This window comes from Microcaecilia unicolor, chromosome 11 (genome assembly GCF_901765095.1).
Source record: "Microcaecilia unicolor chromosome 11, aMicUni1.1, whole genome shotgun sequence".
In the NCBI taxonomy this organism is placed as follows: domain Eukaryota; kingdom Metazoa; phylum Chordata; class Amphibia; order Gymnophiona; family Siphonopidae; genus Microcaecilia; species Microcaecilia unicolor.
In genome coordinates this window covers 86063949-86091577 of record NC_044041.1, presented here as the reverse complement: position 1 = coordinate 86091577, position 27629 = coordinate 86063949, and the positions used below count along the sequence as shown (strand labels likewise).

At 45.2% G+C, this 27629-nt stretch overlaps 1 protein-coding gene across 2 annotated transcripts in view; it reads right to left on the bottom strand.

Moving 5' to 3' along the window:
• The window catches only part of KDM4B (lysine demethylase 4B), a 378825-nt gene that overhangs the window by 316243 nt on the left and 34953 nt on the right, over positions 1–27629 (bottom strand). For both annotated transcript variants that reach the window (XM_030217503.1, XM_030217504.1), the window contains exons 3-5: positions 26564–26739; positions 13304–13418; positions 12968–13161 (exon numbers count right to left, since the gene is read on the bottom strand). In XM_030217503.1, coding sequence (XP_030073363.1) covers positions 12968–13161; positions 13304–13418; positions 26564–26739 — 485 coding nt within the window. The remainder of the gene's footprint in view (positions 1–12967; positions 13162–13303; positions 13419–26563; positions 26740–27629) is intronic.

Here is a 27629-nt window from a genome sequence, read left to right as displayed (position 1 = left end):
TAGATACGCCGCTACCACCACGAGGCACTTCGTAAACACCCGTGGGGCAGAGGCGAACCCAAAGGGCAGCACACAATACTGAAAGTACCGTGTGCCCAGGCAGAATCTGAGATACTGTCTGTGAGCTGGCAGTATCGGGATGTGAATGTATGCGTCCTTTAAATCCAGGGAACATAGCCAATCGTTTTTCTGAATCATTGGCAGAAGGGTGCCCAAGGAAAGCATCCTGAACTTTTCTTTGACCAGGAATTTGTTCAGGCCTCTCAGGTCTAGGATGGGACGCATCCCCCCTGTTTTCTTTTCCACAAGGAAGTACCTGGAATAGAATCCCTGCCCTTCCTGCCCGGGTGGTACGGGCTCGACCGCATTGGCGCTGAGAAGGGCGGAGGGTTCCTCTGCAAGTACCTGCCTGTGATGGGAGCTGAAGGATTGAGCTCCCAGAGGACAATTTGGTGGGAGGCCAAATTCAGGGCGTATCCGCACCGCACTATTTGGAGAACCCACTGGTCGGAGGTTATGAGAGGCCACCTTTGGTGAAAAAATTTTAACCTCCCTCCGACCGGCAGATCGTCCGGTACGGACACTTTGAGGGCGGTTATGTTCCCATAGATCCAGTCAAAAGCCTGTCCCTGGCTTTTGCTGTGGAGGCGCAGGGGGCTGCTTAGGCGCACGCTGTTGACGAGAACGAGCGCGCTGGGACTGTCCCTGTGCCTGACGAGGCCTTCGGGCCGGCTGGGTGTACCTACGCTTGCTAAAGACATAGGGCGCAGCCTGCCGGGCCCGGGAAAAACGTCCACCTGCTGAGGTGGATGCTGAAGGCGCCCGGTGGGAGAGCTTGTCGAGGGCGGTTTTCCGCTGATGCAGTTGGTCCACCAGCTGCTCGACCTTCTCACCAAAAATATTATCCCCCCGGCAAGGGGCGTCGGCCAGTCTCTGCTGGGTGCGGTTGTCCAGGTCAGAGGCACGCAGCCATGAGAGCCTGCGCATCACTATCCCTTGGGCCGCAGCACGAGAAGCCACGTCACAGGTGTCATATATACCCCTGGACAGGAACTTTCTGCACGCCTTCAGCTGCCTGACCACCTCCTGAAAAGGCCTGGACTGCTCCGGCGGGAGCTTGTCAACCAGGTCCGCCAGTTGCTTCACATTATTCCGCATGTGGATGCTCGTGTAGAGCTGGTAAGACTGGATGCGGGTCACGAGCATGGAAGATTGGTAGGCCTTCCTCCCAAATGAGTCCAGAGTGCGAGACTCCTGCCCCGGGGGCGCAGAGGCGGTATCCCTCGAACTCCGTGCCCTCTTGAGAGCAGAGTCCACGACCGCCGAGTCATGAGGCAATTGGGGCCGCATTAACTCTGGGTCCGAGTGGATTCTGTATTGGGACTCTGCTTTCTTGAGGATGGTGGGATTAGATAGTGGTCTCAACCAGTTCCGAAGCAGTGTCTCTTTGAGGACATTGTGCAACGGCACCGTGGAGGACTCTCTAGGTGGTGATGGATAGTCGAGGACCTCGAGCATCTCAGCCCTCGGCTCATCCACAGAGACCACGGGAAAGGGAATGCAAATAGACATATCCCTGACGAAGGAGGCAAAGGAGAGGCTCTCAGGTGGCGAGAGCTTTCTCTCTGGTGAAGGAGTGGGGTCGGAGGGAAGGCCCACAGACTCCTCTGAGGAGAAATATCTGGGGTCCTCCTCCTCCCCCCCACGAGGCCTCTTCCTCGGTGTCGGACATGAGCTTGTGCAGCTCAGTCCTCAACCGGGCTCGGCTCGACGTCGAGGCACTGAGGCATCAGTGGCGTCGTCGAGCGGTGGACTCCCGCGCCAGCGGGGATGAAGCTCCCTCCATCGACGTCGACGGGAACTCCACCTGCGTGGCGGTCAAGACCGGCGCCGCAAGCGGTGTCGGCGTCAAAGGCCTCGGCACCGGGCTAGAGCACGCCGGCGCCACAGTCAACAGCGCCGAGGGCGCAAGCACCCCCGGCGCCGGCACAGTCTGGCGCATCAGCCCTTCCAGAATCCCCGGAAGGATGGCTCGGAGGCACTCGTCCAGGCCCGCTGTCGGGAAAGGCGAGGGGGCTGGTAGAGGCGTCGGTGCCGGAAGTTGTTCGGATCCAGGAGACTGCACCGAAGTGCTGGCACCCTGACGTGGCGGTACCTCTACTGCAGAGGGGGACCTCTCCTCTCGACGCTGCCACTTCCTCGGCGTCGACTCATCTCCGGCGCCGGGAGCCAGATGCATCTTGGGCGACCGATGACGGTGCTTCTTCGCCTTTTTGCGGTGCCCGTCATCGGCGCTTGGTGGAACTGAGGAGGAGGTCGATCCCCCTCGGCCTCGAGGGATCGGGTCAGACAGGGTTCGGTCCGAGGGCCCTGGGTAGAGGGAGTGACCGGGGCCGATTGCCCACGCAGCCTCTCACCCCTGCCTTCACCGGGGGACCGGCGGCCCGACGGGACCTGTGCTCCTGGGGTCGATGCCATTGGTGCCGATTTCGTGGACATTGATACCGGTACCGAAGAACCGGCCATCGATACCGATGCCGTCGAAGTCGACGGGCCGGTGCAAGTTCCAAAAAGACGGTCCCGAAGAACTTGCCTCGCTACCTGTGTCCGTTTCCGGAGACCGAGACACAAAGTACACGTCTTGGTATCGTGCTCTGGCCCGAGGCACTGGAGGCACCAAGCGTGAGTGTTGGTCTGCGAGATATGCCGGCCGCACCGACCACACTTTTTAAATCCACTCGGGACCTTCGAGGACATCGACGGAAAAAATCGCTTCGGCGAAGTCAAAGTCATCGATGGTGGCGGTAAAATTCACACCTCGAAAATAAATCGACCGCGCGGCCACAAGGCTGCAACGCGACGCCCCCGCTAAGAGACGAGGGAAAAACAAAGTTCAGCGGGTTTTTTTTGGGTTTTTTTTTAAACTAAATAGAAAAAAACGGAGAACAACGAAAAAGAAAAGAGAAAAAGAGAACATTCGCGGCGAAAGCGCGATCCGGTTTCCGGGGCTGACAGAGAGAGAGACGAACACAGCTCTCTCCAGCGCGGAAAAGAAAAGACTAAGTGGTAACGGTCACGCACGGGCGGGAAGACGGCCGCGCATGCGCGGTGGGCGTGCCCTGCGTGCGGGACCGCCCGCGAAGTTTTGTTCCGGTTGGTGGGGGCTGCCGTGGACGTCAACCCAGTCGTGAGAACAAGCAGCCTGCTTGTCCTCGGAGAATATATGGTACCATTAATAAACTTACCTCATACAAACACTAAATATGAGGCAAGAAACTATACACCTCCCAAATTGCAAAAAAGTGATCTACAAAACTGTCCACTTTGCAGACTTCACTTACCTCATTCCAGTTAAAACTTAACGCAGAATAAACTCAATGTCTAGTTCTCACTTCCCAATATAACACAATTACCCCACTACAACCACACCCTACTGCACACTTCCTATCTCAGAAAATCTGAAAATTCTTGGAGTCACTATTGATCGAAACCTCACACTCGATACCCACGTGAAGAATACAACGAAAAAAATGTTCCAATCGATGTGGAAACTCAAAAGAATAAAACCTTTTTTTCCCAAGAAACATCTTCCGCACCCTAGTACAGTCACTAGTGATAAGTCACTTGGACTACTGTAACGCTCTGTACGCAGGCTGTAAAGAACAGACCATTAAAAAACTCCAAACAGCCCAGAATACTGCAGCCAGACTCATTTTTGGAAAACCTAAATACAAAAGTGCAAAGCCCCTAAGAGAGAAACTGCACTGGCTCCCGCTCAAGGAACGAATTGAGTTCAAGATCTGCACAACCGTATACAAAATCATTCATGCAGATGCCCCACTCTATATGTTAAACCTAGTGGACTTACCGCCCAGAAACGCCAAAAGATCGGCCCGCAAATTCCTCAATCTGAACTTCCCCAGCCGTAAAGGAATGAAATACAAACAGGCTTATGCTACTACCTTTGCGTACAAAAGCACACAGTTTTGGAACGCATTACCCATGGCCCTGAAAACCATGAACAATCTAACCAGCTTTCGCAAAACTTTGAAGACACATCTCTTCAACAAAGCCTACAAAAGACATCCTTAATGAAACGAATCATTCCTTAAACCACCCAAGTACATCAAAAACACCTCTCACATGACCTTGCCTAACACCTTTCCATCTAAATCCTCTTACACCTTCAGCTTATCATCGACTGTATCTAAAATCATGTAACGACTATATCATATAAAACAAAAAGTGAGGAGATTGAATAAGGATACCAAAAAATATTTATTCACATGAAAAATAAAAAATGATGTAAACAGTATTAAAAATGACCCGACACGGCCGTGTTTCGACCAAAAGGCCTGCCTCAGGGGTCTTTATAACCTAAATGGAACAATAAAACAAATGAGGGATATTATTACAAATATATCATAATCATGGATGTAGTGAGTAATACAACAGACAACAGAAAAATATATGGTATAACTAAACTAACGGGCAAACAGAAAATTATCTATGATTCAATCTAACAGCGTGCCATTAGATGAGAAAGATGAATATGTGTGTGAAATGTAAAAAAGTCTCTTTTCTATACAACAAATTTTTTATAAAACAATTTTGGATTGTTAGGACACATGAATAATACTTTAAAAATCACATCAATCTATTAAAATGAACATTGAGTTTATATGCAGACTGTAAAAGGATGAAGAAATGTATGTTATTTATCCATTGATATTGAAATTAAAATTGGAGAAATGTATATTATTTGTATGAATAAAAAATTGAAAGTGTGTGGATTGATATATGAATGTATGAGTTTAGTTAAAAGAATATAAAATTATTTGTGCACTTATAGTAAACATATATAAGTTTAAAGAAATCATGACGATGAACCAGATCTTAAATATTTTCCACAACAAATTTAAATCGCTACAAACTAGCACATGAATATCATAAATTGACTATGTTAAAAGGAAAGGAACAGAATAAAAAATAAAATGAGAAATAAAAATAAAATACCTTGGTAATGTATGACTTGATTATATGCTCCAAGGGAAATAATAAAACGAAACTCTCTTGGGTCTGTATATATGAGAATAAAAAGTAAAACGAGAATATTCAATAGAATACGGTGACAGCCAAAATATATGTGCTGAATAGGACATGTGGAATAATGCTAAATGAAGTGATAACAAGGTGTTAAATTCTAATATCATGTGCCTGGTAAAAGATAGACGCTTAGTTGAAGGAGGAAAGCGCTAAGTGAAAAACCATTGAATAGGTGACGATAATTATTGTGGACTCTATATTAGAAACACAGTGTAATAGAATTATTTAACGAAAAAGAAAAGAGAAAAAGAGAACATTCGCGGCGAAAGCGCGATCCGGTTTCCGGGGCTGACAGAGAGAGAGACGAACACGGCTCTCTCCAGCGCGGAAAAGAAAAGACTAAGTGGGAACGGTCTCACATGACCTTGCCTAACACCTTTCCATCTAAATCCTCTTAAACCTTCAGCTTATCATCGACTGTATCTAAAATCATGTAACGACTATATCATAACAACACTCTGTAAGCCACATTGAGCCTGCAAAAAGGTGGGAAAATGTGGGGTACAAATGCAACAAATAATAAATAAATAAATAAATAAATACCTAGGAACCAAATGGTGGAACTCCTTACCACCCAAAATAAGAAATATACAGGAATATACTAGATTTGGCAAAATCCTCAAATCGTTCGTATTCAAGCAAACCCTCACAAAGAACAACCATATCTCAAACAATTATTACCTGAATTGGTTACCATTCTATTTACCATTAACTTTCTCTTTGCTTCATGTACAGTTTCTACTTCATAATAGATTTTCTAAATGTTAAATATCCATAGTTATCCCAGTATGTTTATGATACTGTATTGTAAAATTGGATTCTTACAAATACTGTTTATTGTAAGCCACACTGAACTCAAACTTGTTTGGGATAATGTGGGATATAAATGTAATAAATAAATAAGGGATTTACATACTTATAGTGCTTCAATTCTATACTGCTAAGGGAGCTTAGAACCTTCATTATAACTGGAGCCTAAGATTGGTTGATTGTTAAGGAGAGGAGGGAAATAACAGAATTTATATTGAAAATGGATGATGATTGTAAAGTACTTGGTCTGTTGTGGTTGCTTTGTTGTATTTCACTGCTGTCAATAAAAATATTAAACATATGTACAGTGATATCTCGGCTTTTGTTGATAATCCGTCCGAAAACAACCAATGAAAACCGAAACAGACGATAACCGAGGCAATTATTTCCATATGAATCAATGTAAATCCAATGAGCAGGAGAACGTGTGGGTTGCCCTTTGTTTTCGCAAAATTAGCAGCGAAAACCGAGGCAACTAACGAAATCCGAGACAAATTTTTCACTGAAAAAAATCAACGAAAACCGAAACCGATGATAACCGAAGTCAACGAAAACGGAGGTTTCACTGTATATGTCTCTCAATCATATTCGTTATGGATATCCTGAAAATCTGGTCTGCTTACAGCCCTTCAGGAGTGAACTTGGACAAGCCTGTTGTAGCCTGTCTGTCACGACTAGACTCTGAAACAGGGATTGTCAGTCACTCTCATATGTGTCTGTATAGCGCTGCATTTGCCTGGCAGTGCTTTAGAAACGATAAAACATTAGTAGCAACATTGGAGTATGGACAATATGATGACTTTTTTTTTTTTGTTTATAAAAGGCCTGTAGGGATGATCCAGAAAACTGTGGATTACTGAGCCTGTAGTTGGTGCCAAGCAAAAACAATAGAAGCTATTCTGAAAAATTACTTGCTATATGGCTAAATGTGGCAAAGCCATCATGGATATAGCAAAGGGAAATCTTGGTTTCAGGGAGAATTTTATAAAGTATTGATAGTGGCAACTTCTAAACTTTGAGAAATATATATAACCAGATTATACAAAATAGGACTCTTTCAGCGATCTTAAATTTGGTACATATAATTGTTCTCAAACTAAAGAATGTCCAACTAGCTTCATCCTAGTACAGCGGTTCCCAAAGTGCGCTGCAGCGAACTCTCAGGGGTGCCATGGCACATCACTCCCTACATTCTCCTCCCTTAGGTCCGGCACCTGCCGCTTCCTGCTTCTTCCCTGCTACAGTGCTTGCAGTTTACATTTTCGGGCCATCTGCTATTCACACAGGCACTGCGGGGACTTCCCTCTGTCACGTCGAGCCCTCGCAACAGGAAGCTGCATCAGAGAGCGCCGGATGTGGCAAACTTGGAAGGCCCAAAAATATAAGCTGCAAGCACTGCAGCGGCGGCGGGGGAAGGAGAAGGAAGCAGCAGTGATCCTGGACCTGCAGGAAGGAAGGTAGCGGTGTGCTGGTGTAAAAGGAGGGGGCTGAAGGAAGGTTCTGGTGTGCTGGTGTAAGAGGAAGGGGCTGCAGAGGGGCAGAGGTGTGCTGGTGTGAGAGGAGGGGGCTGCAGCAAGGCAGAGGTGTGCTGGTGGATGAGAGAAGGGGGCTGCAGAGAGGCAGAAGTGTGCTGGTGTGAGAGAAGGGGGCTGCAGGGAAAGGGAGACCCATGTGTAGGGGAGTGCCATGAACCGAAAAAGTTTGAGAACCCCTGTCCTAGTGGCTTTTGCTTTGCTAAATTGTCAAATTAAGCTGTTTACAACAATATTAGCAAATAATACCATCCCTGACTAATACTTGCTTTAGTGGAGTCCTTTACATATCTTGGGATGTTAGATTCACAGCTGTACTTTGCCCCCCAAACTGCATCAGTGGTTCCTTCCTGCTTTCTATCTCTGTACACCAACCATTCTTTTTGCCCTTTCCTGGACACTGATGCAACACTTCTTTACTCTCTTGTATCATACAAACTAGACTACTGTAATGTTGTCTATGCTGGCCTCCCCATTTCTCTCTTTAAGAAACTTCAATCAGTCCATAATACCTCTATCCAATTACTCTCTGGTGCCCAATGCTTTGATCATGTTTCTCCTCTGCTGAAACACCATTATCAGCTCCCAATTTCACACAGGAATTTGACAGTAACTCAAAGTCCTTCACTCATCCCTCCTTATCTCTCCTTGTTAATTGTTCTATATAAGTCAACCCACACTCTACACTCTTCTACTGGTTGAACAGTCCAACATCTTACACCATTTTTCAGGTTGGCTTTCGGGTCGGCCACAGCACCAAGACCAATCTCCTGGACCTGCATGACACCATCCGTACCTCCCTTAAATCAGCACCATTCCATCACCATCATCATCATCTCCCTTGACCTTTCCTCTGCCTTTGACTTAAGTCAATCACTCTCTCCTTCTCCATCGCCCTTGGTCTCTTGACATCACTGGTTCAGTCCTTACCTGGTTTACTAGTTATCTCATTGCCCGTTCATTCCAACCCTCTCCTCAGGTTATTCCTCATCTTTCCCCTTCAGTCTGGTGTCCCTCCCCACCCCCCCACACCCCACCAAGGATACATTCTCTCTCCTGCCCTCTTCAACACCTTTCTGGCCTCCCTCATAACCGTCCGTTATCCAAAACCGAGGTTGTGTGCCTTTTTGCTAAGCAAATGATATATGAACATAAGAATGGCCATACTGGGTCAGTCCAAGGGTCCATCTAGCCCAGTATCCTGCTTCCGACAATGGCCAGTCCAAGTCACAAGTACCTGGCAGCAACCCAATTAGTAGCAACATTCCATGCTACCAAACCTGGGGCAAGCAGTGGCTTCCCTCATGTTCATCTCAATAACAGACTATGGACTTTCCTCCAGGAATCTGACCAAACCTTTTTTAAACCTAGATACACTAATCGCTGTTACCATGTATTCCAGAAACAAGTTCCAGAGCTTAACTATTCTTTGAGTGCAAAAATATTTCTTCCTATTTGTTTAAAAAATATTTCCATGTAATTTCATTGAGCATCCCCCCTGGTCTTTGTACTTTTTGAAAGAGTGAAAAATCAATTCACTTCTACTCTACTCAGGATTTTGTAGACCTCAATCATATCTCCCCTCAGCCATCTCTTTTCCAAGCTTAAGAGGCCTAACATCTTTAGCCTTTCCAGATATGAGAGGAGTTCCAACCCCTTTATCATTTATTTGCTCTTCTTTGAACCTTTTCTAATTCCGCTATATCTTTTTTGAGATATGGCAGCCAGAACTGAATGCAATACTCAAGGTGAAGCTGCACCATGGCGCAATACAGAGGCATTATATTATTGGTCTTATTTTGCATCCTTTTCCTAATAATTCATAGCATCTTGTTTGCTTTTGTGGTCGCCGTCACACACTGGGCAGAAAATTTCAGAGTATTGTCTATAATGATCTTTTTCTGGTCCTAAGGTGGACCACAGTATCAGGTAACTATGAATGGACTATTCTTCCCAATGTGCATCATTTTGCATTTGTCCACAATAAATTTCATCTGTCAGAGGTCATGTGATGCCGAGCTGAGGAGCAGGTGTCACTGAAGTGAGCACCCAAACCCTTTGGCTCGTGCCCTCTCCCCAAGGCTGTACACTTAGAACATAAGAGTAGCCAAACTGGGTCAGACCAATGGTCCATCTTGCCCAGTATTCAGTTTTCCAAACAGTGGACAAGCCAGGTCACAAGTACCTGGCAGAAACCCAAATTGTGGCAACACTCCATATACAAATCTTAGGGCAAGCAGTTACTTCCCATGTCTGTCTCAATAGCAGACTATGGACTTTTCCTCCAAGAACTTGTCCAAACCTTTTATAAACCCAGATATGCTAACTGCTGTAACTACATCCTTCAGCAAAGAGTTACAGAGTTTAACTATTCGTTGAGTGAAAAAAATATCTCCGCCTATTTGTTTTAAAAGCATTTCCATGTAACTTCCTTGAGTGTCCCCTAGTCTTTGTGCTTTTGGAATAAGTAAAAAATTTGATTTACTTCTACTCGTTCTACGCCACTCAGGATTTTGTAGACCTCAATCATATCTCCCTTCATCCATCTCTTTTCCAAGCTGAAGAGCCCTAACCTCTTTAGCTTTTCCTCATACAAGAGGAGTTCATCCCCTTTATCATTTTGGTCACTCTTCTTTGAACTTTGTTTCCACATTATTGAGTGGGGGAACTAAGAGTGATTCTATTCTATAGCTTTGTGCATCAAAATTCAGCTTCTATGATCTCCAAATTACCCCGTAGGCATCATGAGCAGCAGATGAAATCCAAAATGGCAGATGATGACATGGCGGGCCCTTCCTCAGTAAGTTTGGCATGGGTGTAGTGGCCATAAATATTCGATACAGAAAATAGTGGACAAATTTTAGTCGGTAGACTCCAGATTGGAATTTCTGCAGGGGGATGTACAAGGATACCAGCAACATCTCTCAGAAGCTGAAGACAAACTGCAAGTTCAGGACACTCAATAGCGAGAAATGCAAGCTGAAAGGGAAAAATTGATGACCTACAGATCTTGTTGCACAGGAGTAACCTCTGACTGGTCGGGCTTCCAGAATCGATTTGGGAGGTGGATCTGCGTACTTTTTTGGAGAACTGGATACAGAAGTCCTTCAAACCAACCTCTGATGTGGGCCCTCTCCGTATAGAGAGGGCACGCTGCTTAAGGCAGCTGAAGCCTCAAGACCTGCAACCAAAAATGGTTATATTTAAAGGTCTCAATTTAGCCCATAGACAGGACATTCTGAGGGCTATTTGAGTCGAGAGACCTTGCATTATTAAAATAGTAAGATCCTTTGTTTTCAGGATTTTTCAGTGCCTGTATGAGCAAAGAGAAAGGCGTTCTCTTCAGTGTGCTCATTACGCCATGCGAAGCAGGCACTCTTCATGCTGCAATATCCAACCAAGCTGTTTATCACCTAGGAGGGTAAGCACCAATATTTCACAATGGCAATGGAGGCCTTGGCATATGCAAACCAGCTGCCATATCCATCATGGGGGACATGATACAAGCTTGGATGTTCATCACCTATTTTTTATCTACTGGTGAGAACGATTGGCTAGCTTGTTGCTGGTGGCAGGCTAGTGTCTTTTGATGTCACTCTTATGCTGAGGCGTTGGTTGACAGAAGTTCACCCATCATGGGAGATCTGAAGACATGATTGAATGTTTTCCTCTTACTTTCTATATTTATTTGTTACATTTGTATCCCACATTTTCCCACCTCTTAGTAGGCTCAATGTGGTTTACATGGTTCCGGAAAGATAATTACAAACTGCGGTGTTAACAAATACAAGGTGATAGTATGGTTGAAATGGGACTAGTGTGGTTCACGGAAGGTGTGAGCAATGGAAGGTATTGTGTTATGTCCATGTCGTGTTTTAGTGATGTTGTGTTTCTGTGGTCGGGCATTTATGTTGATTCTGTGGGGTAGGCTTTTCTAAAAAGATGAGTTATGTTTTTTTTGGAAGTTTAGGTGGTTGCTCATAGTTTTTAGGTCTTTTGGTAGTGCGTTCAATAGTTGTGTGCTTATGAAGGAAAAACTGGACGAGTATGTTGCTTTGTACTGCAGTCCTTTACATCTTGGGAAGTAAAAGTTTTGGTATGCTCTTGCTGATTCAAATGCGTTTCTCATTGGTAGGTAGGTCATGTAATCAGGAACTAGTCCTTGGAGTATTTTATGAACCAGAGTGCATAATTTGAAGGCAATATGTTTTTTGATTGGTAGCCAGGGTAGCTCTTCGCAAAGAGGTTTTGCGCTTTCAAATCTTGTTTTTCCATAGATAAGCCTAGTTGCCACATTCTGAGCGGTCTAAGTCTGGGGACCGCAATCAAGATCCAAGCATTAAGTCAAATCATAGTCCCCAGACCCACGCATCCGGCCATAGCCAGTGGCTCACATATAGGACGCCCTACAAGTATCTGTTCAGTGCACTAAGCAAATTCGAGGTCAATAACCAAAATCAAGGGACATGGCAACTCCAACTCTTCCGCAACCAGAGCAGTATCACTCAATCCACAAAGTGAAGTTAAGAAGGAGGTAGCTTGTCCAAAAACGCACGACTCTATAGCCGTGGTAAGCACTAATGTACGGTTATCATACACTAGGCGCACAAATGCCAGGTACTGAAAAGCAAATTGTATGCCCTTATTAAACAACTGCAAACAAAAGGATGCCAGGGCCTTGCGTTGTTCAGACACCCGCACTGAGTAATCTTGAAGTAAGAGCAGCTTAGAACCCTTGCAATCCAATATGCTTGTGCATTTGTAGATTTCCAGCAAGCGAGCCTTGATAGCATAATTTAGATAACTGACGATAACTGGACATGGACTGGCTTCATCATCCAGTCTGCTACCAATCCGGTGTACCTGCTCCACCTGCACAGAGCCAATAGTTTGGGGAAGTCCCATTGCCTCCAGGAGCTAGTGCTCAATGATTTCCAGCAGATCCTGATCTTTTACACTCTCTGGCACTCCGATGATGCGCAGGTTGTTCCGCTACCCCCAATTATTCTGGTCCTCTACCCGATCAGACAGCTGCTTATACTGTGTCTCCAGCACGCCCAATCTCTCCTCCATCGTGTTAACTCAGTCCTCCTGGGCAGAAATACGCTGCTTAGCTTGTTGTATATGAGCTGCTTGCCCATTTACGGAGTCCTTCAACTCTTCCATCACAGTGTGCAGCTTGGCAAGCTTATCATCAAGAAGCTATCTTGAGCACCGTGTTAGCAGCCTTCTCTTTGCTGCACCGATTTGATCTGTGCCTCGTCTCCAGTTCCGATGTGATCCATGGGATATCAAGGTGCATTTAAGTAGTGTTAAGAGCGCTAAATCATCATGTGACACCCCTCCCCCTTAAAACTATTATGTTTTTAAATGTTTTAAGCTGTTTGCAAACCTAAGCAGTATTTTGTATACTGGGCATTAGTAGACAAAAACTAAATTCAAAGGATATAGGTATTATGCCAGTCAGAAGCCTTTGGAAAATTCAGGTCAAATTGGCAGATCTAGGCCACAGAACTCACCATGATTTGGGCTCCCCGAAGTGCAGGTAGTTGATGCTGTACAGATCCATATCTTCTGTGTGCCATGCGAATGTTGTCTTCCACATGCCGAAGTACAGGTAGGGGGTGTTCACACCTTCAATGATGATCCCACATTCATGCTCCACCATGTCTAGGAGGGTATTCAGATTTCCAATGTTCCACAGACCCACATCCTGGTCAAAGAAAACAGACAACGCTCAGTTTCTTTTAGTTAACAGAACAAGCAGAACCCTACTCCTGTCCAGGGAGGATATACTATTACAGAACACCTGTATACTTGCACACTGAAAGGCACAACAAGGGTTAATCACTTACAGAATCATATAATGAGCCACTTATGTCTGCTCCATAAATTGGAGACACAAATGTTAGATTCTTCCAATATTTACGCTCCAGGTCCTCAAAATCTTGGTGGCGTGGTGTACAATACCTAGGAAGAAAGCAAAAATAAATTCTCTTCAAGTCTTGGTTAAAAACAAAAAGGGAAAAAAGGCATCCTGAATACCAAAACAAGTGTCAAAAACACTCAAAAGACTGCGGAAACATGATGAAGAAATATATTTTCAAGGTTTGATTGCCACTGCTTTAACAGATGTGTAGTTAGTACAACCAGTTCTATGAGAGAAGTAGGTTTGAATGTTTTTTTTGCCAGAATGAGTATGGACTACAAAGAGAAAGAGGAGGTGGGGGCCTTACTGTAGCTGAGCTGAGGGCTGAAGGACAACACCTCCACCTAATGGTCAATATGCAAAGCCATCCTCTTCAAATTATATCAACATACCTCAGATCAGAAAAGCATGTTTTCATTAAGCAGAAACTCTTATTAATTCCACAGTCACTGATAACTCTCAATTGCCTGCAATTATTTCCTTGGAAGACCTGTTTCCCCACAGACAAAATGAAAAAGAAAACTATTTACTGCTAAAATGTTAGAATATCATAAAGATGGTAAGGGAAACAGATTTCAAATGAGAAATTTTGTGTGCTCTGGGTAAGATAAAGATGTTAGCCAACTGGATGCCATCAAATTGCATTCATATTCATTTTCTTAACAGGGACATTCAGAGATTAAACAGCATCACAACTGAAGGTTGGAGGGGAATAAAGGGGAAATTAGGTCTTACCTGCTAATTTGCTTTCCTTTAGTATCTCCAGACCTGCACAGATGGGTTATGCATTCCGACCAGCAGATGGAGACTGAGAATCAGACATCTTAGAATACTTATAACTATGCTATGTAGTCTCCCGAGAGCTGAGAGTCAGTACCAAATAGCCAAGCAGAACCAAACCCCACCAACCTACCATGTTCCCTCTCAGAACTGGGGCCCTTGGCCACCAGAAGGTAGCCCCTGTGTTGCTGCCTTTTCCTTTTTTTAATTTATAACTTTACAAAACCAACACTTCACAGTAACAACAAATGAGAACAGTGATGCGCACTGAGCTAGCCAACCACACAGATATTGGACAAAAACTTCTGACTCTGAATAAGGGAAGGCCCTGTGCAAGTCTGGAGAAACTAAAGAAAAGCAAATTAGCAGTTAAGACCTAATTTCCCCTTCTGTAGTGTTCTTCCAGACTGGCACAGATGGGAAGTATCAAAGCAGAGACTATTAATAGATGGTTCCCCGCCCCCCCCTCCGTAGCCCCATCTCCAATACCCTGGCCCCAAATAGTATCTTGACGAGCTTGAACAAAAGGAATGCAAGGAGAACCAGACAGCCACTCTACATAATGTCCTGCCGGGGAACCAAACAGCTCTTTGCCCAAGAACCCACTTGCCCCCTGGTGGAGTAAGCCTTAAGCTGTAACAGAACCAACTGTCCTTTGAGAACATAGGTGGAAGCAATCACCTCTTTAATCTACCTGGTAATTGTAACCTTAGAAGTCACCTCTCCACAGTGATGACCCCCCTCAATCAGAATGGACACCCATCTGACCTATGAAAATCCTGCATTCTTTTCAAATTCAAACGTCCATGCGATGCAAACACCACTGATCTGGTGTGAGAATAGCATAAGTAATGTCATACTGGGACAGACCAAAGGTCCATCAAGCCCAGCATCCTGTTTCCAACGGTGGTCAATTCAGGTTACAAGTACCTGGCAAGATCTCAAAATAATACAATACGTTTTATGCTGCTTACCCACTAAGATAACTGCTTTTACTATGTTCTCTGGCAATGAATTCCAGAGTTTAATTACATGCTAAGTGAAGAAATATTTTCTCCAATTCGTTTTAAATTTACTACTACTTATCATTTCTATAGCGCTACTAGACGTACGCAGCGCTGTACACTTGAACATGAAGAGACAGTCTCTGCTCGACAGAGCTTACAATATAATTAGGACAGACAAACAAGACATAAGGGAATATTAAAGTGAGGGTGATAAAATAAGGGTTCTGAACAAGTGAATAAGGGTTAGGAGTTAAAAGCAGCATCAAAAAAGGTGGGCTTTTAGCTTAGATTTGAAGACGGCCAGAGATGGAGCTTGACATACCGGCTCAGGACGTCTATTCCAGGCATATGGTGCAGAAAGATAAAAGGAACAGAGTCTGGAGTTAGCAGTGGAGGAGAAGGGTGCAGATAAGAGAGATTTACCCAGTGAATGGAGTTCCCGGGGAGGAGTGTAGGGAGAGATGAGAGTGGAGAGGTACTGAGGAGCTGCAGAGTGAATGAACTGTATGCGGAAACGGATAGGAAGTCAGTGAAATGACTTAAGGAGAGGGCTAATATGAGTATTAACGACACTGGCAGAACATTACTCGTGCAGCAGGATTTTGAACAGACTGAAGAGGAGAGAAATGGCTAAGTGGGAGACCTGTGAGAAGCAAGTTGCAATAGTTTAAGCAAGAGGTGATAAGAGTGTGGATGAGGGTTCTGGTAGTGTGCTCAGAAAGGAAAGGGCGCATTTTGGTGATATTATAGAGAAAGAAACGACAGGTTTTAGCAGTCTGCTGAATATGTGCAGAGAAGGAGAGGGAGGAGTCGAAGATGACCCCAAGGTTACGAGCTGATGAGAAAGGAAGGATGAGAGTGTTATCCACAGAAATAGAGAATGGGGAGGAGGAGAGGTTGGTTTAGGGGGAAAGATAAGAAGCTCAGTCTTGGTCATGTTTAATTTCAGATGGCGCTGAGACATTCAGGCAGCAATGTCAGACAGGCAGGGTGATACTTTGGCCTGGATTTCGGCTGAGATTTCTGGTGTGGAGAGGTAGATCTGGGAGTCGTCAGCGTAAACTTAATACTGAAAACCATGGGATGAGATCAGAGTACCAAGGGAAGAAGTATAGATGGAGAAAAGAAGAGGTCCCAGGACAGATCCCTGAGGTACACCAACTGATAGTGGGATAGAAGTAGAGGAGGATCCACTAGAGTATGCACTAAAGGTACGCTGGGAGAGATAAGAAGAAAACCAGGAAAGAACAGTGCCCTGAAATCCACTTGAGGACAGTGTATTTATTTATTTATTTGTAACATTTGTAACCCACACCATCCCACTCAATAGCAGGCTCAATGCGGCTTACATAGTAAAACGGGTTAACAAAATGATATAGAATGGTTCAGTATGGCTTACAACAGGATAACAAATTGATATCAAGGAGTAGGCTGTGATCAACAGTGTCAAAAGCAGCAGATAGATCGAGAAGGATGAGGATAGAATAGAGACCTTTGGATCTGGCCAGGAACAGATCATTGGAGACTTTAGCAAGCGCTGTTTCAGTTGAATGAAGGGGGTGAAAGCCAGATTGAAGTGGATTAAGAATAGCTTGAGATGAAAAAAAGTCAAGGCAACGGCGGTGAACAGCACATTCAAGTATCTTGGACAGGAAAGGGAGGAGGGAGATGGGGTGATAGTTGGAAGACCAGGTAGGGTCCAATGAAGGTTTTTTTAAGGCGTCGTGTGACTACGGCATGTTTGAAGGCATCAGGAACAGTCGCAGTGGACAGTGAAAGATTGAGGATATGACAGATAAAAGGGATGACAGTAGGAGAGGTAGTGTTAAGTAGATGGGTGGGAATAGGATCAGAGGAACAGGTAGTTAGTTTTGAGGAGGAAATAAGGTGTGTAGTTTCCTCTTCAGTGATTTCAGAAAAGGAAGAAAAGGAGGCAGGGGTTGGATGGTTGAGAGAATGGACTAAGGGAAGGAGAGGTGGAGGTAACCTGGTTGAGAATTCAAGTTTAATCTTGTGAACCTTATCATGAAAGTACTCAGCCAGAGTCTGGGGGGAAGTGAAGGTGGGGTTGAAGGTGAAGGCACTTTGAGGAGAGAGTTCAGTGTGGCAAAGAGACGTCGAGGGTTTGAGCCAAGAGAATTTGTTAACTGGATGTAATAGTCCTGTTTGGCAAGTAAAAGAGCAGACTGGAAGGAGGTCAGCAAGAATTTGAAAAGTATGAAGTCAGCATGGGCACGGGATTTCAGCCAAAGGCTTTCGGCAGAGCGGGCACAGGAACATAGGTAGCGGATTCTAGAGGTCCACCAAGGCTGGGGTTTGGTACATTTTACAGAACGGGGAATGGGAGGAGCGAGAGTATCCAGAGCAGAGGAGAGAATAGTATTATAGGAAGACACAGCCTCATTGACAGACTTGGATAACATAGTGGTAGAGAAGAGATTTGAAACACTGGAGGATAGAGTAGAATGGTCAATAGCCTAAAGATTCCTAAATGTATTGGTTAAGATTGGACGGGACTGGGGAGGAGGATGTTTAAGTGTGAAAGTTATCAGATGATGGTCAGAGAGGGGAAGAGTTGAGGCAGAGAAACTGGAGAGTGAGCAGTTTGAGAAGAGGATAAGATCAAGACAGTGGCCATTCTGGTGAGTGGAGGCAGTGGAGCACAGTTGAAGATTGAAAGAGGATGTTAAAGCAAGAAACTGAGAAGCATAAGAGTCAGAGGGATCATTAGCATGAATGTTAAAATCCCCAAGAATGAGGGAAGGAGATGAAGGTTCAAGAAAGAAGGAAAGCCAGGCATCAAAGTCAGTGAGAAAGGAAGAAAGGGACTTATCAGGGGGTCGATAAATGACTGCTACTCGGAGAGGCAGAGGAGCAAACAGACGGATGGCGTGGACTTCGAAGGAAGAAAAACAGTGAGACTGAGGTGGAAGAAGAGGTTGAAATCTACAAGAGGGTGAAAGTAGTAGCCCGACACCACCTCCGCGGCCAACCAGGCGAGGAGTATGGGAGAAAAGATAACCTCCATGGCATAGGGCCACGACTGAAGCAGAGTCTTCAGGGTAAAGTCAAGTTTCAGTTAGGGCAAGCAGATGGAGAGCATGAGAGATAAAGAGGTCATGGATGTAGGAAAGTTTGTTACAGACAGAGCGAGCATTCCACAGAGCACAAGAGAAAGGCAGGGAAGAAGTGGGGAGGAGAGGAACAGAAATTAGATTGGAGATATCGCGGTGTGACCTGCAAAAAGGGAAAATTAGGTTCTTACCTTAGTAATTTTCTTTCCTTTAGTCACAGCAGATGAATCCATTAACTGATGGGTTGTATCTGCCTACCAGCAGTAGAGATAGAGAACACTGAAAAACCACAGTGAACCTTGGACGGCTAGCCCCAACTGCCTTCAGTATATGAGATTTCCAAAGCAGAGTGAACCATAAAGGCAGAATGACATAAACTTTCCTCACAGCGAGCAAATGCCCCAGAACAGGAGCAATAACCATACAAAGGAGGGACGATCTCAACCTCCTGTAGTAGAACAGCATGTTGAAATTCTGAGAACTGGTTTCCAACTTCTCCCAATGAGATATATACCTGCATGAAAGATCTGAACAAAAAACAACATCAGACAGGGAGGGATCATGGATTCATCTGCTTTGACTAAAGGAAAGAAAATTACCAAGGTAAGAACCTAATTTTCCCTTCCTTGTCATCAGCAGCAGATGAATCCATTAACTGATGGGATGTACAAAAGCAATCCCTACTTAGGGTGGGAACAGGCCACACCGCGAGCAAGCACTTGTGCTCCAAAAATAGTGTCCTGCTTCGCTGCAACATCCAGCCTTTGTTTAGAGGCCATGTCAGCCGCCCAATGCCACAGCCAAAGAAGGTGGCTCGCAGAAATAGCCACAGACATCTGTTTAGCCAAAGCTCTGAAAAGATCATAAAGGGCGTCAGCCAAAAATGACAGGGCCGACTCCATCCACGGGGCCACCTCAGAGAGGGACCCCGCACCATCCATGAGCTGCTCCACTGCCTGTTGTAACCAGGAAAGACATGCCCGGGCTGCATAGGAACTGTAAATAGATACCCTTAAGGCAAGGCCCAAAATTTCAAAGGACCACTTCAGCGCGGATTCCAGCCGCCGGTCCTACATGTCTTTCAAAGCGACCCTTCCCTCTACTGGGAGAGTGGTCTTTTTAGTCACCGCCGTGACTAATGCATCCACTTTAGGCATCCCCAAAGGGGCCAAGTGCTCCTCAAGCAGAGGTTAAAACTGACCCATAGCCCTGGCCACTTTCAAAGGCCCATCGGGGTCAGACCACTGAGCTGAAATAAGCTCTTGGACGGAGTCATGCACAGGAAAGGCCCGCATAGGCTTCTTAATACTCGCCATGCTAAGATTAACAACGGAGGCCCAGCCTTCAGCAGGAACATCAATCGAGAGGGCCTGCAAGACGTCAGTAATGAGAGCTGGCAGCTCATCGCGGTGGAAAATCCGAACCGCATTGGGATCATCCAAATCCAGTGGCAAACAGGCACCCTCTTCTGGTTCCCAAGGAACGTCTTCCATAACCTAGTACAATCAATGGTACTCAGTCATCTAGACTACTGCAATGCACTCTACGCTGGATGCATAGAGCAAATAATCAAGAAACTTCAGACAGCCCAGAACACTGCAGCTAGACTCATATTCGGTAAAACAAAATATTAAAGTGCTAAGCCCCTACGAGAAAAACTATACTGGCTCCCACTTAAAGAACGAATCACGTTCAAAATATGCTCCCTAGTTCACAAAATCATTCACGGAGATGCCCCAGTCTACATGTCAGACCTGATAGACTTACCACCCAGGAATGCTATCATCCCGCACATTCCTTAATGTTCGCTTCCCCAACTGTAAAGGTCTAAAATACAAACTAACGCACGCGTCAACCTTTCCATACCTGAGCACACAATTCTGGAACGCGCTGCCGCGCAATTTAAAAACGATTTATGAACTAACTTCCGCAAACTACTGAAGACCCACCTCTTTAACAAGGTATACCACAAAGATCAACAAATGTGAACTCCTCCACATACATCCAGAATTGTCTTATAATATCTGCTTGTTATACTACTATCATGTTTTATCATTATAATGTTACCCAAGATCCTTCTGTAATACTAAATGTCTACTTTCCTATATACCTTCACCATTCATGATGTATTTTAAGCCACATTGAGCCTGCAAAGAGGTGGGAAAATGTGGGATATAAATGCAATAAATAAAATAAATAAATATGCGCCATTTTCAGACGGGGAATTTACCCGTCTATGTTTAGCGTGTTTCCAACGCTCGTGGGAAGAAATAACATGTGAAGCCATCCCCGGGGCATCAACACCCGGAGGGAACTCAGGATGCTATGCAGTGTCTGCGTCAGAGCTCTTTTCAGCATGAAGGCTTTATGCATTAAAAGCACAAACTCAGGGGGGAAAAACTCACCCTGACCCTCCGCCTCCGAATTAGGAGAAACGGATGTTGGAGCTCCTCTGGCAGCCTCTAAACAAGGCGTCCCCCTGCACTCAGACTCCACAACCGCGAGGGTCGAGACATGCGGCGCTTCCAAAATGGCGGCCGCTGCCATCTCCATCGAGCGGGAAGAATCATTGCTCGTGATGCTCGTACTAGCGCGAGCGTCTAAGGAGCACGTTTTGCACAGCCCTGCTGCTGATCTGCGTTTACCACAACGGGAGCAGCGCTTAACTCCCTCAGCAGCCATCGCCCGACTGGACGGAAATATAGCAATAAAATGGTGGCTTCGCGCCAAACCTTACCCCATTCGGAACGGCGTCTGCGGGACCTCCCTGGAGGAGCTGGGCACCACTCTCACCTCAGAAGACCGAGTCAACGAGCTCCGGTCAAGCTGCACTGAACCAGAATCTCTGGAAAAAGCCTCAGAACAGCCACGCAGTAAAAGCGTGCTCTTTTTTTTTTTTTTTTTTTTTAACGCTGTGAGGAAAGTTGGAGACAGGCAGCAACAGAGGGACTCCGGGAGGACGGGGGAATGGGTAAGGCAGGGAAAGGGTGAACCTATATGCCTTTAAATTGGGCACCACCAGCCACAACACCCCTGCTCAACTGGCAAAGCACAGGAGCCACCCCAGGCAGAAATCCAGGAGCTGATCAAGCTACGTACGTCCACACCTGCTGAGAGATAGAGAAATACTGAAGGCAGTTGGGGCTAGCCGTCCAAGGATCACTGTGGTTTTTCAGTGTTCTCTGTCTCCACCTGCTGGTAGGCGGATACAATCCATCAGTTAAAGGATTCATCTGCTGCTGATGACAAGGAATAGGATGAGAGCTGATGTGGGGGACCAGGATTGGGAATAATGTCCCCAGCGGAGAGCAGGAGAAAGAGCAAGAGAGTACGGAGAAGAGTAGGAGAGGTATGACGACAGCGACGAAGGCGAGATGTACTCAGATAGAAAGGTGATGGATGAATGGAAGGAAGGAAATGTTGAAGTTTGAGAGCTGAGAAAAAGGAAGAGGAAAAAAGAGAAGGTGAGACATGAATACAGAGGGTGGACAACGTGTTCCTGCAGTGTACAGTGGTTTCAAATGGAGAAACAGATTAGGAAGGGACAGTACCAAGAAGAAAAAGTGTACTGGAGCCATAAGTAGTAACTGGGAGAAAAATAAATGTAAAGAGAAAAATAACTCGGAGAAGGCTGTAAAAGATATGCAGATGAGCTGCAAGTCCTCCACAGCACCTGAAAGGCAGCCGGTGGTAGAGCTGGGCACCTCTCAGCCGAGAAAAGGCTTAACCAGGGGTTAGGCCGAAGCCAGCATTCCTCACAGAGGGTCGCCTGATCCTAGCCAAAAAGCACCTGGAAACCCTGGGCACCTGGAGCGAGGGCCCTGGGAAGATAGGGGTGGACCTGGGAGTCACCCCAGATACAGCTGTGAGGATATGCAGAAGGGCTGCAAGTCCTCCACAGCACCTGGTGTGAGCGCTGGGCACCTAGAGCAGAGGCCCTGAGTGGATCGGAGTGGACCTGGGAGACACAAGGCTGTAAAGGATATGCAGATGAGCTGCAAGTCCTCCACAGCACCTGAAAGGCAGCCGGTGGTAGAGCTGGGCACCTCTCAGCTGAGGAAAGGCTTACCAGGGGTTAGGCCGAAGCCAGCATTGTACTTTGTAGCTTCACTGCATGCCCTCTAGTCCAAGTATTTTTGGAAAGAACAAGCAAGCAATTCATGTCTACCCGTTACACTACACTCAGCATTTTATAGACTTCTATGATATCTGCCCTCAGCCGACTTTTCTCCAAGCTGAAGAGCTTTAGCCTTTTCTCATAGGGAAGTCATTTTCGCCACCCTTCTCTGTACCTTTACTAATTCCACTATATTATTTTTTTGAGATGCGGTGACCACAACTGCACACAATGTTTGAGGCACAGTTATTACGTCCTCATTTTTGTTTACCATTCCTTTCCTAATAATACCTAACATTCTATTTGCTTTCTTAGCCGCCGCAGCACACTGAGCAGAGGGTTTCAACGTATCATCAACTATGACACCTAGACCCTTTTCTGGTCGGTGACTCCTAGCATGGAGCCCTGCATTATGTAGCTATAGTTCAGGTTTCTCTTTCCCACATGCATCGCTTTGCACTTGCTTAAATTACATGTCATCTGCCATTTGGATGCCCAGTCTCCCAAGATCTTTAAAAAAACATCAGAAAAGGCTCCCTATACAAAAGCGCATGCAACTCAAATCCGTCTTGCAGACAAAATAGCCATCAAGAACACCATATTCAAGGTAAGATCCTTCAACGAACACACTGACAAAGGTCTGTGCTGTTTGAGACTAACGCCCCCAAAACTAGATTGAAATTCCAAGGAGGAACAGAAGGCCGAACCAAAGGATGAAGAAGACACACTCCTCGGTAAAACAAACCACGTCCAGATGGGACACCAATGGTTTCACCTTGACTAAGCCCCGGAAACTGGCCAGAGATGCTACCTGTGCCTTCAGGTAAGCTATGGCCAGGCCCTTCTCCAGACTGTCCTGTAAGAACTCCAGCAACTGCAGCACTGAAGACAGAAGTGGGGAAATCTGACGCTCTGAACACTACCCTTCAAAAATATACAATACACAGACAAATGCCAGGGAAGCAGACCTCTTCCAAGAACAAAAAAGGGTTGCCTCACGTCCTCAAACGCGCCCTTTCAAGATCTAAATTCTAAGGCAGAACAGAGATGGGTCGGGCATGACCACCAGACCCTGACTCAACAGATTCACTTACTCTGGAAGCCTAAGCAGACTGTCCTCTGCCAGCTACATCATATTGTACCATGGCCTTTGTGGCCAATCTGGAGCCACTAATACCTCTCAACCTTTGTGGTGCTCAATTCTCTGAATGACCTTGTTGAGCTGGGGCCAAGGGGAAAGACATACAGGAGCCAGAGGAGGGTCACTTCTGTACCAGTGCATAAGAACATAAGAGTAGCCATACTGGGTCAGACCAATGGTCCACCTAGCTCAGTATCCAGTTTCCAAACAGTGGCCAAGCCAGGTCACAAGTACCTGGCAGAAAGCCTTATCGTTATAAACAAAAAAAAAAGTGGAAAAAAGCACAAATGTCAAACAATAAATCTTGCTCCACAAAAATCGTGGTATACCCAAAGGAACAAAAAAAACAAAAAAACCTACTGACATATTACTAAAAAAAAAAAAAAAAAAAGAGGAAAAAGGCCCTGGAGGCATCAGATGTCCATCAGTGGCAAGGCTACTAGGTCTCCTATAGCATAAAGCTATTTCAAACCCTTGAGCCTACTGCATGTAATCGATCATTTGCCTCCAGAAACCAAAACCTCTACAATGTTAATTAACCTTTATTTTAAACTTTTATTCTAAATGCATTTGATATTTTAATGTGTTAAAATTTCAAAAAACAAATTATATACATATATATATATATATATATATATATATATATATATATATATTTCTAAGATTACTTCATATGAGGCATTAAACATAGGACCTCGTGAAAACTTCATTTGAACACACAAACACTCACTAAACAAAAATAGAAAATTATAAAAGTAAAGAAAAGTAGTGACTACTTATATTGCATTAGCAAGTTCAGCCCTGGCTAAATAATTGCTGCTGAGCTTGTACATGGCCAACACAAACTCAGGGGGGAATCAATTTTGGAAGGCCCTGGAGAGCCCTTAGACTCTGCCTGACCCAAACCGGGAGACATTAGGATCCAGGTGCATGGGGTTGCTCATTACCTGACACCAGAGACAAATGGCAGCAGTTCCCACCGAAGATGGGATCACTGCGGCACTAGACTCACCACGCCCGCCATTTTCTCTCAAGACCCTGCAGGTCTCCTTTCTTCTCAGCCTGAGTTCGGGAGACTGACACTGCAGAATCGGAACTCCTGCGGCATGCACAATATTTGCAGCTGCCAGCTTCATCAACCTCCGGTGCAAACAAACAGAGCACTTCTTCAGTCGGTCTGAATTCATCAGGGAATCAGCTCCCAGTGGGTCCCTTCCATCTAGCAGCAAGGGCACCACCATGCAACACACTGAGCCCCAGAGCAAACCACAGCGACCTGAAACTGGAGCACTGCGAGGGGAAGGCAGGTACAGCTCAATCCATTTGTCTGGTGGGTTTTTTTTTTCTTTTATTGCTTTAAATCGGCAGATCCCACAGCTCTCAGTCTACTACTACTATTTATAATTTCTATAGCGCTACAAGGCATACGCAGCGCTGTACACCATACACAAAAAAGACAGTCCCTGCTGTCTGCACTAAAGCAGAGAAGTACAGCTGAGGCACACTTAATAAGGACTCCTAATGGGGATGTGGTGGAAGGAGGAGGGACCCTGGTATAGCAACCTAGAGACAGGAGGCCCCCCGCAGACCTCAGCCTCAGTCCACCTAACAGATGGACCCCAGCAGCTCTGAGAGGGAACTTGCACTCTTTTTGCTCTCTCTTTTTTTTTAATCTACTAGCCAAAACAAGTAAGAGACCCTCAACACTAACCTCAGGTCGGGACTGCACAGGCCTAACACATCCACCATCTGCTGCAGATGGAGAACTACTGACTCTCAGGGGACTACACAGCATAGTTATATGTATTCTAAGAAGTCTGTGGTTCTCCGTCTCCATCTGCTGGTCGGAGTGCATAACCCATCTGTGCCAGTCTTGAGGAACGCTATAGAAGGGCAGCGTTCCTGTATGTTCACCTACTCAATATGAAGGCTCACCCAGGAGGAAGACAATAAAACTGGTCTGAGAGGCAGAGAGATATTATAAGCAATCACAGTCTATGGCTGGCAGCAGGGGTGTATCTATCTTTAATGTGAACTGGACAGCTGAGTAGGCCTAATTGTCTTGAGAAACAAAAATGTAGATGACTGGCCTTCCCTGTGTCTTGTCCAATGGTTGGAATAAAATGCCTTAAGTTTATTTGGAATTGAGTTTTGTAACCATTTCAACCATGCCCTGAGAATTTCAGGAAACCTGCCAACCTTGGACTGTTTTGTTCTCCAATCAAAAGCAAACCCACCCACGTGCTATTAGCATGCTACAGGTCACAAACAACACCATCAGCTCATTCAGCTCTAACAGCCCATTCTGAAGATTCAGAGCTGAAGGAACTAACATGTAACAGGAGTGTTCAGATCAGCAATCTAATGCAGAGGAAAAAATTCCTGTCTGCCTAGCCTCTACACCAGATTCCCTAGGTACAGAAGGATTTTTTTTTTTTTAAATCAAAGAGAGAGACTAATGGGTTCACCCCCTACCTGCTGGAGACTGAGAAAATACTGAGGCTAGGGTCACATGGCCAGGGCTCTTACAGGCTCTCTAGAGTCAGAGGTTTCTCAATCTCCACCTGCTGGAAGGCGTGCACAACCCATCAGTTCAATCCTGGGCTGGTCCGGAGGGACGCTAAGGAAAAGGCAGATTTATAAACTTGCTCTGAGACAAGTCTGCTGAAGACAGCTTCCAATAGTATATCTTTGTTTTGAACTGGAACTTTTTATCACAGTGTTTTCCAACCCTGTGTCAGAGCTACATCTAACTAGCCTGATTTTCCAGATATCTATAAAGAATACGTATAAGTACTCTGGAGTCCCAGTGCATGCAAATCTCTCATACATATTTATTGTAGCAATTCTAAAAATCTAACCAGATATGCTTCCAGGAGACAGTTGTGAAATACTGCTTTAGCTGACCCATTTTCTGTTCTACCCTGGAAGTTTATTGTTCATTGTATTCCTGCCATATAGAAATATTTATTTCTGACAACAAGAAAAAAACATGATTTTAGGTCCATGTCCATCTTATTACATATGGATCCCATGCATTGTAGAACAGGCAGCTTACTATACGCACTTTTCACTGTTTGCCAAGCGGCGGTAATCTCCCACAGTCATGGGCTTCTTCTGTATGTTGTACTGGGTGAACAAGCCAGACTGTCCAGTCACCACTTGCTGAATGGGTGCAGGAATCACCATATTATCAATATCATCATATGTTTTACGGGGCTTCCATTCTTTAGGAGGGATAACCTAGAAGGGAGAACACACGAGAGATTATCTAAATGACTTCCACTGCCATTTCAGGCAGCCTTCCAGGCTGAGGTCAAGAAGGTCAAGAAGATTCCATAAGTCTAAAACACAGACCTAAAGAATCAGTAGCATAGATCAGTAGCATAGATTAAATTAATGAACAAATTCTACCTATTAGCAGGATTATGTTGTGTATAACAAAATAGCAATCAGAAAAAAAATTTCCCTTTTATATTTTGTTTTCCAAAGTAGTACTAATCTCTTTAGAGAGGACAATGGAACTAATGGATCTGCTAATTAATTTTGAATCTAAACCCATAATTTCTATGGTCTTTACAAGAACTACTAAAGGCTTTCATCTAGTGAAGTGAATCAGTCTTTTTTTTTTTTGTGGTGGGGGGGGGGGGGGGGGGGGAGGTTATGATGATCTGTGCAGGAGGGGGAGAGGAAGAAGAAGAAGAGTTGAGTATGGCATTTGGCTTCTACTGGGCTACCATGCTATAAGCCTCCATTCAGAACTATTGGGGGTGGAGGCATTTTATAATGCCTCCATTCCCAGTGTGTCCCAGACAATAAAACAATCCTTCTTAAAGTTGGTACATAGGCTCGCCCAAGTCTGGCCACTAGGTATCATCATTGTGTGATGACTGAAACACCCCAACCTCGTTTCTGCAACCAGCCCAGGGCGTAGAAGCTGGGTGTGAAATCAAATCCTGGTCCCCCACATGACAATGCATAGCACTGCCATCGAGCCACCATATCAGAAATACAGTAAAAATTATTTAGCACAGATATATGCATGTGTACCATATACCATTTACCATGTGCCTCTGTGTCTTAACACTGCCCTTAAGCTTCCCATTGTCTCCTCCCAAAGACTCAATGTTGAT